The 20946-nt window shown below is 50.3% G+C and overlaps 1 protein-coding gene across 2 annotated transcripts in view; it reads right to left on the minus strand.

Annotated features, from left to right (window-relative positions):
• Window positions 1-19769, minus strand: part of SIM1 (SIM bHLH transcription factor 1) — a 74213-nt gene extending 54444 nt beyond the window's left edge. Inside the window, exons 1-9 of one of the 2 annotated variants that reach the window (XM_043439646.1) lie at window positions 19421-19769; window positions 18148-18752; window positions 8850-8932; window positions 5505-5594; window positions 4875-4983; window positions 4658-4743; window positions 3717-3916; window positions 3411-3517; window positions 2612-2759 (exon numbers count right to left, since the gene is read on the minus strand). In XM_043439646.1, coding sequence (XP_043295581.1) covers window positions 2612-2759; window positions 3411-3517; window positions 3717-3916; window positions 4658-4743; window positions 4875-4983; window positions 5505-5594; window positions 8850-8932; window positions 18148-18322 — 998 coding nt within the window. In that variant the 5' untranslated portion in view covers window positions 18323-18752; window positions 19421-19769. Of the gene's footprint in view, window positions 1-2611; window positions 2760-3410; window positions 3518-3716; window positions 3917-4657; window positions 4744-4874; window positions 4984-5504; window positions 5595-8849; window positions 8933-18147; window positions 19360-19420 lie in introns of those variants that run through there. The other variant, XM_043439647.1, reaches the window with a different exon arrangement.
• Between the last annotated feature and the right edge of the window lie 1177 nt (window positions 19770-20946).

Consider the following 20946-nt stretch of genomic DNA (forward strand, 5'->3'; position numbering starts at 1 on the left):
CACTGTCACAGCCACTAATTAAAACAAGGTAACTGAATATTTCTATTCATCATCGCTTTTGTCAGATAATAATGACTGATTTTTCTAGGCATATTTTAACTTGAACAATAAATTTACCATCAGGAAATCAGAAAAATGAGTTTTTTAGGAATGTAGCTCCCACCAACATGTCACACTTTCATTTGACCAATGATTATCTAAAATTCTCTCTACTTTCATGACATGAAAGCCCCCTCACAATATATGCTACTAAAATGCCTATATTTGGGAAACATCTGGCCTGTCAAGTTACTTGGAGGGGCTTGTGGTTTGCAGTGTATCGTTTGAGGTAGTGTATTTGGAAGGAATTCACTTATCATTCTCAGGCTTCATAGAGAACTAGCCCTGAAAACAAATGTATGTGGTAGTTCACTGCTACCATAGAGAATCAATAGCCATCTATTTAATTTGCTAAGACAATGTAAATTAGTAACTTCCAGCCAGATGTGTGACATACACATCAAACGAACTGCAACCTGTTCATTATGAAAATCCTGTCAACACACACGGAGCCACTTGATGACATTCCATCTAAGGCAATTTCCACATTTACAGCTATAAAAATTGTTCTCAGAATTTTTATACAAAGAATTGGAGCTGAGACTCATAAAAGGGTAATCAATTTCAGCTTTTCATCTTGTGTGCTTCTGTGTGTTTATTTCTTTTTTCATTCAGCAATATAAAACATACAGAAAATCGTGTGCAATGCTATTTTTTTCTGTATATCATTTATCTTCATTACATCTTTTTAATCTGATGTAAAGTTGGGAGCCTAATCCTGCAATCTGAAGAAGTGTGTAAAGTGAAGAATGACACAGTCAACAGAAGAAAGAAAGTACACTTACCCACTGGAAAACAAAACAGAATATTTCAAAATGACTCTAAACATAAATTAAGTTTACCCATTGGGAGGTCCAACTTGCATTCTGATCATTTATATGGAGCTGTGTGACTATATACCCTGCTGTTTGATAAAAAATGATTACTAACCACAGGCACCCACCAGAGAACAGAGTGTATGTATAATGCTCGTGATGTCTCAGACATACAAAGCACCTTCTTAAAGAATGTCCGTTTCCTTTCCATGGTAAGCAGACATAATTTTTCACTCTTTAATACTTCTGCTTCACAAAGTGGCTTGTTTTATGAATTATATTTTGCCATTTCTCATGCTTATTTTAATAATGTGAAAAGCTGCATTCATTAAAATAGATGGTTTTGGACCCCAAATATTGGTATGTTTTCTGCTCTGTATTAAAATCCACAGCCTTCTTGCTATTACAAAAACTTAAAAGCATCCATTTCAATACCATTTACTAAAATGAAAGAAAGAAAAAGTTTCTTAATAACCAGCTATTTTTCTTGAACACTGAATCCTCATTTAAGCCAAATTCATTTTCCAAGTCTACTGAATTAAATTTTCTTATTAAACAGGGCAGAGTAAATAATCTTATTGCCAAGCATAATATTTCCAACTACTACATTTTTAATTTGCTAATTTAAAAGAATGTGAAATTAATCTATTCCTCGTGGCCAATAGTATAGTCTGATTCAAAATAGTACCCTTTAACCAACATCCTATTGTCAAAACAGCATTCCTACTAAGTGCTCATTGTGTCAACCTTCCAAAGTAAATAACTGCTCAGGCTCTCTAAAATCACAAGAATTTCAACCTGCACTAAAAAATGAAAAACAACAAGAGGCAACTGCACACCAAAGGGTTCCTCATAAAGGCTTCAACGCTAAGCAATTCTACTTTCACAAACATTATACAGAAAGTGTGTTCTTCACCAGCAGCATACCAGGACATGTGGTCAGCCTACAGGGCCACACTGGCAAACAAAAACGATGACTGTTTCTAGAAAGAATAAGGCTCCAGTGTGGTCACCCGGCCGCCCAGCCAGTCTCATCCCCCGGCGGCAGGTGGCTTCCAGGCCGGTCCCTCACCTAGGGAGGACAGGGCAACCGGAGCGCCCCGCCACGACTTGCAGCCTTAGCTCCCGTGGGGTCTCTTCACTTTCTAGAGGTTAAAGTTAGACCCTCCTGGTCACTTAAACCCTCTTTGTGGTTCAGGGACGGAATCACTCTCTCAGAACTCTGAACTTTGATTGGAGACTCTGGTTAAAATTAAGCACTTCAAACCCAGCTTTGAAAAGTGAAACAGATGTCCTGTTTGTTCACTATAAATGGCTCCGTACGTGGGACCCTTCTCCCTCTCTCTCCCGAGCTCGCTCTCTCTTTCCCTCCCTCCCTTCCTCTCTCTTCCTGCCATATTTAATTTTATTTAAGAGTGTGCTTAAAAGGTTAAAAAAGAGAGAGTAGAAATAAAAAATAGACTGCGAAGGGGAAAACTCCTAAATCTTTCTCTGGAACAGAAGGACGGCTCTTCATGATGATGAAAGTGCCAGAGCTGCCACCTCCCAGCGCACTCAGCGCTCGGGGTCAAACCCGACCCTTCCCAGCGGACCCCAGCGTCGCCTGCGGTGGCCGTGCCCACCCCTTGCCCCCTCGCGGAGACCAGGGTCGCCGGGCGGGGGCCGCGTGGTCCCAGACGTGAGGACGTAGGACTCACGTGAGGACGTAGTTGACGCTGACGACGCAGTGCGGCCTGGACGAGCGGCTGTTGTGCACGATGGTGGCGTAGCTCTGCACCCACACCCAGCCGCCGCGCTTCGCCAGGAACCGGTAGTACTTGGTGGTGACCTGGCCCTTCACCAGCACTGATGGAGAGAGAGAAGACGGCTCGTGGTGAACAGACTTGCTCCTGAATCGGCCCAGATGTTATCCCTGGCGGTGGGGAGTGCAGGTTCCCAGGAGCGCCCTAAGACCCGCGCCTGGGCAGGAGGGACATCCAGAACATTCCCAAACGAACAGTTCGTCCTGTTGAGTTGCATGGAGTCCTCCGGTCCCTCAAGAATTAAAAAAAAAAAAAAAAAAAAAAGAGGGGAACACTTAAAAGTTGGGGGATTCTCGAGACTTGATATTCTAACGATGGAAGGTCGGGTGTGGGCATCAACTCCCGGATGCTCACATTCCCTGTCCCGGGAGATTAAGCTCAAAGCAAAGTTGTTTCAAAGCTGAAGTGAGTCAGTGCGAGCTTGCGCCCAGCGGGGCAATCCTGGATTCCATCTCCATCTTGGGGCAGGGGAGGTGGCGTATCAATAGGGGAACAAGACCCTTCCTGGGAGAACTTCACCCGGGAACTCAGAAACTCCCTCGGCCTGCAGGAGGGCCAGGGGATGATTGGGGAGATGAGCTGGGGCCAGTACTGGGGCAAGGCGCGCAGGGCCTCTTCCAGCACCACCACCGCCCCTGCCCCTTCCCAACACCGTCCCGCCCCCACCTCCCGCCGCGCCAAGGTGGAGTCTTACGCAGGTGGTGGGCGCAGCGCAGGTGGAAGGTGTCGCAGCCGTGAACGTGGTGGTACAGCGTCTTCTCAATCAGGTCCTGAGGTTCGTACCCTGTCAGCTCCGCCACTCTGCGGAGAGTAACCCCACGGGATGAGCGCGGGCTGCGGGACTACCCCCACCCTGAACAACCCCTCAGATCTGGGTGCCCACCCTCAATTCTCAGGGCCCCCTTAGTCACCTCATCTGCAAAATGGGTCGACGAGGCGCTCTGGGCGACTCAGCTGGGCCGCCCTCCCGCTCGGGGGGACTCTGGCCCCGACCACCCACCTGGAGTCCAGGAAGATGAGCTTCATGTCCAAGCTGGCGCGGAACATGAACATGTTGCTGTGCAGTTTGATCTCCGTGACGGCGCTGGGAGGCAGCGAGTGGCCCACGGCCACCAGGCCCACGTTCTGGTAGCAGCCGTCGAAAGGGGACATGTCCAGGCTGTACTGGCGAATCTTCAGGTAGCCGCTGCAGTGAATGACCTGAGGCGGATGGGGAAGGCCGGAGGCTCAGCCACAGGCAGGAAACACCCCAAAAAGGTGGGAAAGGGACTGAAACATTTGCAGGCTCTCCTCGGCCACAAACGCCTGTGCGCCACAGCCGGTGCACTGAAGTGCCCTTAGTTATGGGGCTCCCACGTGTCTCAAGGGAGTGACGGTTCTGCCCCACTGGGACTCACTTAGGAACTGATGAAAATGCAGAGGCCTGAGCCCGGCCAACCCTTATGCATTCGGATCGCGAGGTGGGGCCCTGGGATCTGCATTCTGATCGTGTTCGCTGCCATTAAACAAGAAAAAGCTTGCATTCCAGCTAAAGCTCTGGTTCTTAACCTCTGGCGGGGGAGGGGGCAGAATCCGACGCTATGAGTAAACTCTACGAATCTCCCGAACTTACCGACTGTTTCAGATGCTTTACACATCCCTAAGGCCCATTACCAGCCCGAGGTTAAGATCCCCAGCGTCCAAGGCAGTATTCGAACCCATGAGACGTAAGCAAGCTTAAAACACAGTCTCCAGCTGTTCATAAAGTTTAATGGCCCTTGCCGGGCGCCCGGCCGGGGGCGCTGTGTGACCTTTGGGGCTGGGGCGGAGGAGAGCCGTCCAGGGTGGTCCTGGAACCCCTCTCCCCACCCGCACGCGCCTCAAGTCCTGCTCCCTTCGCCCGAGCGCTGCTCGGTGGGCGCGGCCGGCAGGAGGCGTGGATCTTCCCTCTCAGCCACGCACCTTGTAGCCGCCGCAGGTGAGGCCCGCGTTCCTCTTGGCCAAGACGCACTTCATCCTCAGGAAGAAGGAGCGCTCGATCTCGTACTCTGCGCGGGGTGGGGGTGAGGAGCACGTGAGACAAGCGGCGGCGCCGCGGTCCCCGCCAGAGCCAGCAGGGAGGAAGAGCTAGCAGCCGACTGCGAAGGGTCCCGGTCTCGCTCGCACGCGGGTGCCTTACCCTGGACGAAGTGAGAGTGGTAGGGCTGGTGGGCCGTGAGCACCGCCGTCATCTCGTCGTGGTCCGCCGGGTGGATGTATTCGTAAATGCTGTTCCCGGTCAGCTCTACCTGTAAAGAGGTGGGTATCACCGTCTCCGAGGTGGTGGGACGTCCCACGGAGGGGCTGAAAGATTGAGCCAGGGGATCTGCAGGGGACAGGAGCCTCAGCTCCAGAGTCGATCCTGAGTTCTAATTCCAGTTCTGCCTGCTACCTATTGCTACCTATCTACGCCTCAGTTTCCTTATCTGTGAGAGGAAAGAATAACAATAGTAATTATAGTAATAGTAGCAGTACTAATAGTAACAGCTCCCTAGCAATCTGGTAAAGACATCATGACATAAATATTTAGCCACCTCCCATGGTCTTTGGTTTAGGCTATAGCGGCTGGAAAAGGCAGCCAAAAGGGCTTGGGGTGGATGCTAATGGACAATTAGAGGAAGGGGAAGATCCAGATCTCCTGCCAACTGAGATGTTTCCAGTTCTAGAAACACACAGAAATGCCTTGGGAAAGCCCCACCCCCGCCCCCACCCCCTGCCTCCAGCCCTGGCTGTAAATATTGAAGGCTGGAGGTGTGGACCACTCACCTACCTGAGAAAGACCCAGGTGGACTGAGGCTGTCTCAGAGATGTACATGATCTTCCCATCTGGGGCCACCACAAAGATGAAACCATCCAGGGTCTGGGGAGACAGAAACCATTGAATGGAGAGCACTCCGGGCCATTGGGAGAAGTTGGGGGTGGGGGGACCCATACAGAAGTACAGAGAGATGGAGTAGACAGGTTAGCAGGAAGGAGGGCAACAACAACAACAAAAATAGCCACAAGAGTTCTTTTGTTCATTCCAAATTTGTAAGCATGGAGGAAGTGGTGGGTGAGGCTACTGTCCTCCAAGACTGAGGATTCAAGAAATGAACAAAGCAAACATATCTACACATACACAAACATTCTGGGGGGGGGGGCGGGGAACCACAGCCTGTGATAAGATGGGTACTAAGAAAACCAGAGGTTTCCTGTGTCCGCCTTGGAGAGTTTCATGGTGGGACATTCTATAATGGAAAGCCTGCTAGCGGGGTTTGGGGAACAGGAGGCACTGAGAGATGTGGAAGCATTGGCAGTCTGAAAACTTTGTAGACAGAAGGCAGCTGGCTGGTGGCTCTGGAAAGAGTCCAAGAGAGGGGGATTTAGGAGATGAGAGTCTTTCGGGCAGCAAGTCCACACAGTAGTGCTACAGAGTATATGTGTGTGTTTACACAGATGTAGCAAACTGACAGGCTCTCCATGAAGGGAAATCTTATACTTTCACCGTTTCTTTATCTCTGTGAATAAGGCTTCAGTCCAGGCGGTGGAGCATCAGGATGAGTCTGATCCTGCTCTCAAGGAGCCGGAAGTGTATAAGGGACAACAGACCTAAAGCCGCTATCATGACCATACAACTGAATGGACAGTGCTGTGAGGGATTGGAGACTGAGCAGCCTGAGACCTGGGGAGAATCAGAGTGCTCAGAGAATCAGAATTTAGAAGAGCTGTCTGAGCAGAGCCTTGAAGAGGAAGCCTGAATGTGAAAAGGGATGGTGGTCATCCTAGACAGAAGAATGATATATAGAAAGCAGGCACTGGGGGAGAGGAGAGGATGCATCTGGTGTATTCAGGCATGATAAGTTTGGTGTACCAGAGATGAGGCTGAGGAAATACACTGGTGCTGGATTTTTGGAGAGTCTGGGATGTCAGTCTGAGGAATTCAGAGATGCTTTGCAGGCATCAGGTTCCAACAGGTAGGGAAATAAATAGCAGGCTTAAATGTGTGTGTGTTGGTATTTTTTGTTTCATTTTTCTGGCAGAATGTGGACAGTGACCTATGGGAGGAAAGAGTGGAGATGAGGAAATCAGGGATGGTCAAGCTTGAATCCGGTGGTTCATGGAAGACAGTGGGGAAAGAGTCTAAGATGATTCTGGCTGTTGTGGAATTTGTGGTGGCAGAAAGAAAAGCTGAGACTGACTTCAAGATCTTTGAAATTTACAGAGGCATGGTGAGTTTTTGTATGAGTGGAAGTCTGGAAGAAGGAGATAGTGAGTTCTGGTCTTGGGTATGCTAAACTTCAGGTGTAGACAGATTTCCATTTGGATGTGTCCAGATGGCAGCAGGAATTAAAGGTTTGTTGCTCAGGAGAGGGATGTCTAGACAAGAAGTCATGCAAATGTGGGGAAAGGAGTTGATGTGGTGGTGTTGGCTGAGATAACCCGGGAAGCCTTGAAGCTGTAAGAGGAGAAACAAAGCTGGAACCTTGGGGAAATGCCCGCATTTACAGTCAGACAGTGGTGGGAAAACCTAGAATAGCAAGCAGAGCAGGGGGAAGAATCCAGGAAACTGTGCTACTTTAGAGACTAAGGCAGAATGTCAAGTAAGCCATGTCACCTCCATCCAGTCTTTGCCCAAATGTCACCTTCCCAGTGAGGTTCTCTGCAACTGTCCCACCACTGAAACACAGCCCTCTTCTTCACCTTCTTTTTCTCCATGGCACCCACACCACTGTCACACTACGCCGTGCACCTGTGTGGATTTGCAAAGCTGCTCTCCTTAGAGTGTCAGCTCCATGAGGACAGGGCTTTCTGCCTGGCACACAATTGGACCTCCTGTGTTTGTGGAATGAACGAGGTCAGGTAAGATAAGAGACGAGCATCTTATGCCGAATAGCAAAATACAGCCTGTGCGAGCACACCTCTTGAGAGAGGCCATCCTGCGTGGGGTGGGAGTGAGGAGAGTCGGGTAAGCCGTGCACACTGAGAGGACCACTGAGTCCTGTGAGGAGTTTGGGATGAAGATGAGGGAAAAGACTGGGAGGGACTAGAAGGGGTGGCTGTTTGGGTTGTGCTCTCGTTTATATTGATGAGGAAAGTCAGCTGGGAATATGGAGGGATTTTGGAGGGGGTCAGTTGTTGAGAGGCAACCGATGGAAGGTGTCCCGGAGAAAGGGGAGAGAGAGTGTCTTTCCATTAAATTCAGGGGTGTGGAGGCCAGGCCTGGAAGGGAATGCTCACACAGGGCCTCTCTTTGCCCTATGAAACTAAAATCTCTTTTGGCCTCTGGGATTGAAGGATTTTGGCCTCTGGGATTGAGGAATTAAATAGTGATGAGACTGGAAAGGCCAGGCCACTCCTGCCATGAGATGCTGAGCATGCCTGGCCAGGGAGGGAGGACCATCTCAGAGTCCCCAGTCTGATGCTGAGGCTCCCACGTGAGGAGCTTTGGTGGAGTTGAATAACAAGAATAAGGGGGTGCAGGGTGGGATACAAGTGTCAAGCCTAAAAATTCCACGGGGAGTTTTACTATTTTAAATATTTGCTAGGCGACTTACTCGGGCAATGGACAATTTCAAACGGTGTACACTGCAAACAACGTGGTGATGGGCGCCTCCACAATGGATAAACTCATTACCTGGGGAGGTATGTGTGTTACAGCGAGGGTCCCTGCACGGCCTGGCAGGGCTGGGATGAGGGCGCCTGGAGCAACGAAGGAGCCCCGGGAGCTACAGGGCGCAGATGAAACGAGTTGTGGTCGCAGCTGCATCCGGAATGTGTGGGCTTAAAGCACTGACGGGCATTTCTACCAGATCCCGGCTATTTCCGGGATAAATTCTTCATTTCGGACGGTTGTGCAGCCGGGCTTCGGCAGCTTGGCCCGAGGACTGCGCTTCCCTCTGCCGAGTGGTATTAGATGGCGCCCCCTCCCTCGGTTCAGCCGTCCTGATTGTGGCCTTAGCGGGCTCCCCTCCAAACCCAACGCGCCCATTGTCACCTGCTCGCCCTCTCCATGTGGCCAGGAGACTTCCACACCCAGCGAGATCAGGAGCCTAACATTTTAACTTTATAAGGAGTCCCCATTTTCTGGGGAACAGGAAGCCTGGCTCGGGCCCTCGCACACGCGCCGCCTCCGTACCTGGAGCAGGTGCGAGCCCAGTTCGCGGCCCACGTTGTCCAGGGGGCTGGTCCTGCTCGAGTGGCCCCACGCCTCGCCGAGCCCTGCGAAACACAGAGACACCCTTAAAAGATGCACTCCGAGCCGGCTGGCGGTTTGAGAAGTAGTTTAGTGGTTCTGTCACCCAGGCAAGCTTTCACACACAACCGGACACCGTCCGGCTCCCTCTCCACCTGGACCGCGGGGATGCCGGCGGGTCAACTGCGGCTCCGCCCTCTCGGCTCCAAAGGAGTTTAACAGACGTCAGACTCCCTCTGCCTCTGCACGACCGGCCCCGGCTTCTCTGGAAGGACAGGGTCCTAGCTGAGCGCCCCACTCACCCACCCCGGCAGCACCCCAAGTGGCCTCGTTTGAGGGCAGTCTGTGCCCAGAAGGGGCCCGACGCAACACCAGAGCGATAGCTTTTGTGTAGGTTCACTAGAGTGCTTAGAAGGGCGAGGGACACTCCTTCTCACGCCAAGTCTCACCATCCTCCTTATCACGAGGCCGAGGGTGTCCACACCCTCGAATACCGTGGCCCGCCCAGAACGACCTGAGACTGCGGGCCAAGGCCAGCTCGTCCTGGTGGGCCTTCTGATTGGCTGCGGGGCTCTCCAGCCCTTTTCCTCCCCTTGGCCTCTTACTTTAAAACGCTTCGTAAAAATTCGTCTGCTTGGGGATGGCTTCCAGCACCAGCTACCCTCCGCAATCCTTCCTCTGCCTTTCCTCTCTCCTAGCAGACTCCCCCTTTAAGGGGCCTAACCTCAGGGCCCCACCCCCACCCCAAGAAAAACCCAGGGGCTTTTCTGAAAGCCACTTATTCTCAGGTGCTAACACCATCTTACAATATTTACGTCCCCGTTTGGACATAGGGAATCATTCCTTCTCTAATTCCCGGGCATCAACTAGTAACAAAGACTGCCCCTTCCTGTCCTTGATGCTATCACCTTAAGCTCTCCCCAGGCTTTGCCACAAATCAGTTCTCTGGTGATGTCTGAAAAATAAACCTCCCTGTATGCCCGTGGCTCATTTTTCAAAATTTAGTATGGAGTCTGCTGTAGTACCTGTTTTCAGGAAGAAAATGAAAAATAAGACAGAAGAAACTTGCGGTAGTTAAACTACTTATGGGTAATATATTTTAACAATGTTGCTGCTGAAATTAACATAACTAGGTAGTCCAATTCTTTTATGCTTCCACCATTGAACAAGGTTAAACGTGATAAAAATTGGTGGGGGGGATGATTTACTGAATTACTGCGTTACGGGACAGATCACTATGAAGTACCCAATGACAAACACTCGCATTGTAAATGGGGGTGGGGGCGGATCTTTCAGAGTAAAACACGGAGTTGGGACTCTTAAAACTGCCTCCGAAGCCAGCGATCAAAACCCTGGTAACGAATAACCGTGAGCGCCCCTTAAGCTCGAATCGGGTTTTTCTGGGTGTTTGCACATCTAAATAAATCTAACGATTTCCCCACCGCTCTGCAAACACTGATCCGCCCCCACCAGCCCCCGCCCTCGCCCGGACTCCTCTCCCTTCCTCGCGTTGGGCAACTCCTCCTGATTCTCCCTCCCGCCCCAGCCTCGCTCCCCAGAGTGACTTCACTGCCCTGATCCCTGCGGTCCTCCTGGGCCGCTCCGAAGGGCCCTGCCGCAGCAGCCGGCACACACACAACCCTTCGCCTTGTTACTTTGCCTTAGCTCCTGCCGTCTGAGTCAAGCTCTCTTCCTTGGTTTCTGGCACGACCTGCTCATGTTTTCACCCCCGGTCACACATACCCACCCAGAAGAAGTGGCGGGAGGGTGTAGTCGAGGAGGTCGCACGGGGGAGTGGGGAAAGGATCCTGCCGGGAGAGCCCGGGACTCGGGTGGCGCAGGCCCTTGGACGCTGGGGCCCGACCGAGGCCTGAAAGCCCCGAACTTCCTGGGGCGAGGGGCCAGGCGCTCGGCGGGCAGGGAGCTGGCCGCGGCCGCCTTGCGTCTGGGATCGTACCTTCCGCAGCTCCCCAAAGGGTGTGAAACTTGCTCGTGGAGCCAACAAACGCCTTATTCTAAAATTACGAAGGTTCCCCAAAGCGGCTGGGGACACCGGGGAGCCGCCTCCCGACCCGAATCATCTGAAACCACCCCCCACCCCCAGAGCTGAGCTCAGAGTTGAGTACTGGTTCCGAACTCCCGGCGCCAGCCTCGGCTGGTTGTGGTCTCTGGGGGCGGCCTCATTAGTATGCGCCTACGAGAGCAAAGTAAGACTTCCCTGCAGGTTAATAAACAGCCGGGCCGGGCAGAGGGTGACAGGAGCCTCCCGCGCCCTCTCCTGCACCCCCACCCCCTCACCTTTTAAGGAACCTTTTGCTTTCACGGAGCATGGCCTTCTCCCCCGTTCCCGGCTGAAACCTCCCGCACAAGGTTCTGTCTGGGTTAATGTTTTATAAGGAACTGGCTGCCTTCCTCTACCTGTCGGGCTTTTCTGACCTAACTAAGATCAGGGCTCTGAGCTCTCCTTTCAGCCGGCCCAGGACACCTTCCAAGCCCAGGGCATGGGTTTCATTTCTCAAAAAGCCGGGGGTGGGGTGGGGGCAGAGACCCCTCTCCCTGGACCCCGTCACCTTCCGCCCGCACTGACGCGCTCCCGCCCCCAGTTTCTGTTGGAGAGGGGGGTAAGCTGAGATTTCGTTTCTGCACTTGACCTACCGCAGAAAATTCGCAAATCCTTTGATTGTCTATTTAAAATGAGGAGGAAACCCGCTCCCTTTGCGGCAGGATTACAGTGGGAACAAGATCTAAAGATTCTCTTGTAATTCGGTGAGGCCGAGGGAACGGGGTTTTGCAAAGGAGAGAAGGAGCTCTGCGAGGGAGGCGATAACTAAATCGGGTTTTAGACAAAAGGATTTTCCCCAGCTAAAGTGGCCGAAGACAAAGGAAAACATAATCTATTTTGGAAGATTTCCAAGATATGCCACATTAACCTTAGCAGATAAATTTTTCTTCTCCCCGCCCCCTCTCCCCTTAAAGTCTGGTTTATCATATTTACATAAGTAGTATTAGAAGGGATGTATCTATTATGGATCTAAAGGACTAGCTCACATTTCATGTGAAGTCCCGGGCGAAGTTTCACTGTTGCTTTACCCTCAGTGCGCCGTTGAGCCATTTCCATTTAAATACCCCCTGACCCAAGGATTACCTCAATGGACTGACTGCACGGGTTTTGTAATTTCCTGAAAATGAGATTTCGATTTATAAAACAAGAAACCAATTAGTAACCAAATGAGGCGAAGTAGATCCACTAAAATTGACCTAATCCCACAGGCACAATTTAGGCCCGTTCTTGGCGAATGAATGATGAGCCCCAGGCTAGCGTGAGCCCAAGGCATCATCCAGCTGTGTTATTGCAAGCAGCAAAAATAAATTGATCGAGCTTTTCCTTCGGAATGAGTTTCATACCCTTGACAAAATATAGATTACAGACCAGGTATCTCCTCCTTCACCCAGTCAGGAAGAGGAGGAGGAGAAGAGCTTGTTCTACTGTTCCCCCCACCCCCACCCTCCTTTAATAAATAAACACTGTATCTCAATAGAAAGGTGTTCTCCTTACGGACCTTCCCGGGAACCTTCAATTCTTGGATGACGGGGAGCTGTCCCATGACCTGACCACAACTTGGTGACTGAGACGGGGAAAGCCCTCCGAGACCCCGCTTCTAACTTCTGGTCCCGGGGGACTTGTCTCAGCCATCTGGTTTGTCCACAGGGCCTCGGCGTTCTCACGGAGCGTACTGTGCAACACTTTCAGCCCTAGAGCAAGCGGTATTCGTGTTCCGGCTCCAGGAGCCTCAGCGGCTGGGCTCTCAAGGGCAGAGAGGGACGGAGATCAGGAGCGTTTCGCCCAGACCAAGCGGTCTGGAGCGGTCGCTGGGCAGGAGGCTGCTTCGCGCACCGAAACGCACTCAGTACCCCGACCTGGGACGCCGGGTGTGGCCCACCTTCCGACGACGTCGGTGGCCGCGCGGCGCTGGGGTTTGCCCCGCGCAGGGTCCCGGGCCCCGGAGTGCGCGTGTGCCCGGTGCTCCCCCGCCTGCCTGCGAGACCCCCAGCCGCGCCCAGCGTATCCACTTCTGTCGGTGTGAACCTGGGGTGGAGACCGACGGGCGCAGCGCTGACACGCTCTGCGCGGTCCTTGGTGCTTCGGCCCCTTAGCTAGGGCTTCCCAGGCGGGGCCGAGCCCGAGAGAACACGTACTGCAGGAACGAGGACCGGCCCGGTCCGGCCAGGTCCCGACGAACCCGGGGGGCGGACACGCACGAAGGGTGAACAAGAGTGTGCGACGGCCGAGAGCCTCACGCGGTGTCTCCCCAAGACTCCGGACCTTCGAGGCTGGCCGGGCTGGGCGTCCGAAGACCGGCGCGGGCGAGGCCGGTGGGTCTGCCCCGCGGCGCGGGCCTGTCGCGCTTCGGTTCCACTTGGCGGTCGGGACGCACAGCTTTGCCCCTCGGGCGGCATCTTGGCTTTAGAGTTTTAGAGGAGGGCCGGTCCTGGGGGCAGGGGCCCACGCAGCCCCAGGCTCGGCGGGCGGAGACGCCCTCACGCCCCAGGAAGACGGAAACATGGACCCGCGCGGAGCGGGAGGAGACACCGCGCAGAGGCCGAGCTGGCGCACTCTCGGCCACAGGGGCCAAGGCGGGCGGGTCACCGGCCGCCGCCGCGGGGAGACAATGGGCCGCAAGGTGGGGATCCGGCTCGCGGGCCGTGGCCTACAAGCCTCCCCGGCCGCGAGGTGCGGCGGGGGCTCCGACAAGGTCGCTGTCCCTGGACTGGTCTGAGCCACGGAGGTCGAAGTATTAATACAGCTCCGGAGCCGCCTGCCCAATGGCGCTACCGGAGGAAGGAGCTTTGCTCCTCAATGCTCAGACCCTGTTTTAGTGTTTCTGATAAGGAGGCCCGTTGCAAAATAATTGAGGATTCCCCGTCCCCGTGCAAAATTTAAAATTCCGCGGACCACAGACTGACAATGGGTGAACAGCTATTATCATAAGGTTTTAGCTGGGACTAAACCTTATTCTCTTGAGAAATACCTGATCCGACAGAGAAATGAGGCAAGAATTCATAGATTTGAATTCTGTGTCCATATTTGTATGTGCAAAACCTGGAATCTGCCAAGATTCCCCCAGATTGAAAAATAACTCCCCCTAGAAATCAGGTTTGTCCTCTGGAAATTTAACCTGATTTTAGTTTCAGAGAAGTGTATCCTGCTTAAAAGTATTCTGCCATAGCTTATCACACCACAGTTTTGCTGTTGTTGCTATTGTTACTTTTTTTTTTAATGATGAGTCCCTTTTCCCAAAAAGAAAGTTCTTTTCCCATTGATCTGGTCTACAATTTCTAGCACATAAATCTGCCTTGCAAATGCTCTGCCCGGAGTTTAGTTCTGCACTCTACATTTTAAGTCAACATCAAAACTGGAATTAAACAGAGAAACCCAGCGTGGAGCATAAACTGTGCTTAAAGGCGTTTAAATGAGAAAAACTTCTGTAAGAAAATAAACATGGAAACCTAATGCTCAATCATTTCCCCAAGCAGCAAGAAAAACAGCCTTAAATCACCCATCCACGTGGGAAATGGGGCCTCTTTTCCTCTTTCAGTTCTCAGCCTCAAAAAAATATAAGGTGATTAAGGATTTCAGTCTTGAGGTGAGTATTACAGCAAGTGTCTATGGAGGTTTGTTTAATCATCCTTTTCTTTCCAGCCTTTGTAGAGACTTTCCTACACAGTTACTGATTTCAATTCTGTTATTACTTTTATTTTGCCAAGACATGTTGACAAAGAAATGGCAGTAATGTTACCAAGATACTGAATGGCCATAGATTTGAAAACATTTGATCTTTTCAAAGGCCACACTATGCAATCCACTATGCTCCCAGTATTATAACTGGATAACAAATACATATTTTAGTTGAACTTGTTCTTTTTTGTATACAAATCAAGTCATAACATCTCTTTTTTAATCTTGCCTCTTTGGCTTTGAGAACACCAAAGACATATATATCCAGATGCCAACTTTTCCTTTGCAAGGCTATTTTAGAATAGAATATGTTACCACTTGGGATAGACAGTTCTAATGATTTCCCACTAATTGTCCCAGAGTTTTTGTTTTTATTTTTACTATGAAATTTCCAACTTAATACTTTATTCTTAATTATTCCAGGGGCCCATATCCCATTCTTCTGTTCCTTCTCCCTCAATTTTTTTCCCTCAACAGCTCAATTTTATCTATTGAGGTAAATAAAAGCTGAAATTTGCTCCCAGACAAGGAATTTACTAGACTCCTGAGGGCAGGGTGGGTAGGAATTGTATTCAACAAATGGGGGGAGGGTAGCTATATTTTAAGGATCTTTAATTTTTTTCACGTGTAAGGATGGAAGGATTTCTGTTTAAGTCTTTTGGCATTACAGGGTATTATAAATAAAATGTAATATGAGCAAAAACAGTAAAGTTTTATAGTCATTTTTATGCCCAATCACTGATGCCACCAGATTTAGAATTATTTTAGATTATATACTTTGCAAAATCCATATGTTACATGTGATAGCAGGCTTATTGTGATGAAACAGTTACCTTCATCTCACCCTTAAAATTTTGTTGAAGACCTACTATGTGCTAGGATGGTGTCAAGACAGATGTGAAAATGTACTTCATTTTCAAACAAATTCTTTCCATCTCTCCACACTAAAATATATTACCTCCATAAAAAGTGCTCAGTTCCCCCGACTGCCATGGACCTAATCTTGCCCACCTTTCTGCCTTCAGGCAGCAGCTGAACCCAAATTTGGCACCCTCTGCAGGTTGCGCTTGGTTCTGCGGCCTTGTGATTATTTCGCTCCTTCTGAAAACTGTTGGTTTTCTTGTTTGTTGCTGTTGTCCTTTAATTTAAAGGGCTGAATCTGGGCTTTGGACTGTTGAAGCTAATCTAGCCTCAAAATTAAAACCTCATCCCTAGGAACCAGCTGTCCGGATGACCCTAACTCACCCGGTGGAGGCCTCGGGTGAGTTATGAGCTCAACAGTAGCTGGGGAAATAAATGATGTGCCCAGAGTTCACACATCGTCCATCCCCTCCTCCCCATAAACTCGCAAGTATCCAAAGAAGGGAGAGGAAGGAGCGGCCCCTGGCCAGATCTCTGAAGGAAGGTGAGTGGGGCTGCAGAAAGTACAGTAGCCACAGGGGACAGGCCTGGTCAACAAGGGGACTCCAGCGGGAGTCTTCACCCGCGCTCTTTTTTAAATTAATGAGAAGTTGGCCAAGAGGGTTTACTTTTTGTTCCTCCTATTTATCACGCAATTTATAATTTGTGGAGTTAGCATTAAGCAAGAAAGCTTGCTCTCTTAAAAACAAAAACAAAACAACAAAACCCAGCCCGATTCCCTCTGGCCGCGCCTGCCCGGGGTCTGCACGACCCAGAGGAGCCCCTGGCCCAGCGCTCCCCGGGCTCACTGTCCCTCTCTGCGCCCGCCCGGGGAAGCCGACCCGCTATTCTTTTCCTCCGCGATTACTCGCAGCCTCACAAGCAGCACCATATGCTGCTTCTGATCAAACAGAGAGCGACATCGGCACCGATAATTGACGAGACCCGCTAGAAATCACGCAGAAAGGGAGCCCACTGAGACCGCAGGGGCTGACAAATCACTGCTAATAATCCTGTTAGGAACAGAGCGGCCAGCGGAGTTCGCAATAGCTTTATTTTTATAAAGTAGGCGCTGACAGTATAAAGACAACGATATCTCTTTTTTAAGCAGAAGGCAATGTAGCATAATAGAAATTTTCCCACCGGCAATTCTCAGCACAGGTTGAATGGGAAATATGGTTTTTTTTATTACATAAGTTGCCCCTCCTTTTTTTTTTTTCCTCTTTTCTTTTTTTTAAAAACTTTTCAGGTATGTTAGGTTTTGATTCCTCTCCTCCTGTAGTTTCCAAGGTCAGATGAGATTGTTCAAGGAACTGCTTTAAGACAAAATGACCATAATACTACTTATAGCTTTGGGCTAAAACTGAACTATAAAAGTTGTCCTTTAGTGCTCCTGACTAATTTGGGGGCATGTTTTGCAAGATTTTGATTCAGATAATAACTTAGTCAAACGTAGTCAAAATGAAGCAAAGTGAAACTCAAAGCCCAATAGTGATTCTTTCCTTCCCTCTTTTCCCTAAAAGAAACAACAAATTCCAAACATCCAAAATCAACAGTAACATAAATCTCTCTGGGTCAAATAAGACGTTCTGGTTTGTAAATAAACAGGGTTCCTTCTCTTGAATTTGTTTGTTTAGTATTCTGTCTTTTACACTTCCAAATCTTCCTTCCCCAGCAAAGACATATCTAAAATATTTTTTAAAATCTGTTTATACGTTATTTGAATGTAAATAAAGGAAATGATGGGGAAACAGAAGAGAGACGAGTCCTTCACCTACTGAATATAAATGGTTTTATACACGACAGTGTTCTATGAAGCCTACTTTGTCCTCACACAGTGAATCTTGATAATCTAAATACATATTTTAAATCATGTCAACAGTTCAGCTATTCTAATTTCTAGGCCTTATAAGACAATTTTCCCAGGGATTCATTTGCCAACCTGCCACCTAAAAGATATTTTCTAAGCAGGCAAGTGATCTTAATTCCATCTTATATATCAGAAAAAATATCAAGCCCAGAGTTGCAAATCAGAGTTAGTCTCAGAATCTGTGACCATCTCAACAGCTCAGAATAAATTTGCAATAAGTAGTCCAGAGACTGGGTAAATTCAGAACGTATTTGTTCATGAACTTGCCTGCTCCTCATCTGCTGAATTACTGACATATTGAGAAATCATTATCTCCATGTACATGGGTCTGTCTAGACATAGCAAAATTAGAAGAATTTAGAGGTGTTCCTGCTCTCTACTAGATATAAATCTAATAAGAGGAATTAAAAAAGAAAGTCATGTTTGGGTTAGTTGTACTTCCGACTGAGCCCAGTTATCTAAGTGTTGACAAAAGCACCGTTGGGCTGCTTCCCAACCAAACACATCTGATGGACAGAAGAGAAAGTATTAATGGGGAAGCAGAAAGAGCCACAGAAAGGCAATAGAAATTCTAAATCCAGTGAGGTCCTTAGTTATTCCAGCATGCTAAACTTCCCTTTGCAGTTAGTGTGTAGGTAAGTATGAGTGCACTTCTCTGCCGGCAGTGTAGTCATTCACTGGCAAATCCCTTACCCCTTCTACCTTTGAAATTCCATCTGGTCAAAGTTACTTACCTTCTGGGAACACTACTCTCATTTTGAGATAGCTGGTGGTGAGTCTGATTATGGATGCTTTGTCCAGCTGGGAGGTGATAGCTGAGGGCAAAGGCAGTAATTTAGCCAGTTCATAAAATTCACTGTTTTCCTTCTCCCTCCTAGTCCGGGCAGCATTTTTGGACTTCTCTTTCATCGTGTCTCGTTCTCCCTTTCTTCTTACAACATAAGTTCCACAGATTCATCCAAAATCAAAAATAAACTTTCAATTAGAGATCATATTTGGCAAAAAATATAAAGCATACTTTAACGAGACTTTTGCTTCAGTGTTTTGATGGTAATGAAAGAACAACAACGGTGAACAGATTTTTTTTCTTTAAAAATTAGGAATGCGAATAAAATTGCTGATCCACGGCAAACGATCTCGACAATCCTAGGCGTAGCTGGGTATCAAATGCCGGCAGGAACCCCGAAGAGCCAACCTTTTCTTCGGTTCCGCGCTGCAAACCCCGGTCCTCGGGAGATCGACATAATAATCCCGACGGGTGCTCTCAGTCCCGAGGCCTTGGAGGCGGCTCTGAGCCCCTCGGGGAAGAACACGATTGCCCGACCACTCTTTCAGGCCACTGTGAAGACAACAGCATCAGAGCGTCAGACATCTGCGGCTCCACAATCATCACTCACGCGCTCGCCCCAATTCTGGGGGAGATGGCCGGGAAGGGCCTCAGAGCGCCTCCGTTTTTCCTTGCCAGGCTCAGTGTTTTGGTTGGTTGGTTGGTTGGTTAAGATTTGGAAAAATCAGCAGCGAGACTGAGTCCCCTGCAAATAATATTCGCCTTCTCTCACCCCCGTCAGACACATTCTCCAGCCCCCTGGGAAGTTGCCCAAACCACAGGTCTCGTAAGACCCTTAGGAGCCCCAGGCCAGGCGTACGTTCCCAGGAAGGCAGGTTTCTGCAAATCAGAATTTCTCCGCAGCGCTCGGGCGCCTCTCGGTCCCCCCACTTTGGTAGGTCCGGAACTTGACTCTAACTTGGGTCTCAAGTCTCAGGGATTCCTCAAAAAGTGGCACTTATACATCGAGTCCCTCGGGACTGCAGAGGAGGCGACCCAGCGATTCCCCTGCCCAGCGGGGGCGGCAGCACGCCGGGCACGGCAGCGCCAGGTTAACAGGTGGCACATTCGCGACAGCCCCTCGCAGGCACCGGAGGGCGGGAGGCGCCCGGCCTCTCCTCCTCCGCCGTGGAGCCGCGGGCGCCACTGGGCGGGCGCAGGGCATATTCCGCTTCACCTACCTTCAGTCCCTGCCGGCGGCAAAGCATGCGGAGGCGCCCACCTCTTAATTGTGCTCATGCCTACCGTCCAACTAAGCCACTCCGCGGGCCTCGCCGCTTCCCACCAGCAGAGAGGAGCAGAGCGCGTCCTGGCTCTCTCTTCTTCTCCCGGTCATGAATTGGGGGATGGGTGCGAGGGAGAAGGGGGGGGGGGATTCGGGCTTTGGGACGGGTGAGGTGGTTTTAGAATCCTCCTCCTCGGTAGTTGTTACGAAGGAAGTATTATTGCTAATTGGAAGCCGAAAACGCCCCCCTGTAACTTCTTTATGGCTTTACAGGGTTTAGCTTCAACTTCACTCCCGGGCTCCCTCTCTCCCGCCCTCTCTTAATGCCACTCAAAACCTCCTCGTTTCTGATTGGCTCGCTGCGTCTCGGGGTGCGGCGCTCATTGGCCAACAGGCCTGAGTGACGCGTGCACGACCCGAGCTCCCCCGCCCCCCGCCCCCTCCCAGCCGCGCGCCCCAGCTCTCCGCAAGCCGCCTAGCTAGCCGCGTGGCCGTAACGCTCCTAACTAGCCCCGAGCACTGGAGTCTGCGCTGGCCCTCAGCAGCTGCTGCTTTCGGCCTCCGGGATCTTGAGGGCGATGTGCCGAACCCACGCTCCCTGCTCTCCCGGGGGTCGAGGGGCTGTGCGGTCATCCCTGAGCAGTGCCAGGAGCGCCCCAAAGCGACTGGCAGCGGCCTCCGGGCCGCAAAGGTCGGGCCCGTGGCATGGGGCGCCCGACAGGCGAGGCGGGAGTCGCTCTGGCTGCGGGAAACGTTTGCCCAGAGACCGACCAGCCGGCTGGTCCCTTCTGGCCGGCAAGTCGCGGGGCTCACGGCGTGCTTAAGGCCGGTAGTTTATATTTTCTTGTTCGCATCTCTGAAATTACGGCGACACAGAATTCATCGCCAGAGAGGATAAATATACTCATATTTAAATTAATCCCAAAGAGGAGCGTCTTTTTCGAAATGGGTCGAATATGGGGGCTGACTTGTTCACCGTAGAAAGCTCAGTCTCTGGGTTTTCCTATGGGAGCAGTTAGGGGACACTAGAGGAAAAGAGGTTACACTTCAGGCCAAAATAGAGTCGTTGACATATAGATACCTCACAGCCATCTGTTACCCTAATCTTGAGCGAAGATTTTTGTTGTTGTTGGGTTTTGTTTCAGGAAACCAAAGTCCAACACCAGTATTCCTTAACGGAAGGATACAGTCTGCATGAATGAATTTACAGCATTTACAATCCTTTACAGGAGCCTTTAAACAAAGGCTTGTAAGTACTATTGCTGACAAGTTATTTTTAAGAGAACCTCTAATTTGAATCGCCTTCTCTGTCATCTGTGGATAAAACAAAACAAAACAGCAATGGGGGAAAGTTCCTTCGCCCTGGAAGATAATTATTGCTACTTGCAAATCACTCCCTACAGAAGCGATTCCTTGCTTCCTTTTGGTGCTGCTGGTGGCCACTTAAAGGCTCCCGGAGGTCGGCTTGGAGGCAGTTGTTTC

Source organism: Cervus canadensis, chromosome 20, assembly GCF_019320065.1.
Source record: "Cervus canadensis isolate Bull #8, Minnesota chromosome 20, ASM1932006v1, whole genome shotgun sequence".
Classification (NCBI taxonomy): Eukaryota; Metazoa; Chordata; class Mammalia; order Artiodactyla; family Cervidae; genus Cervus; species Cervus canadensis.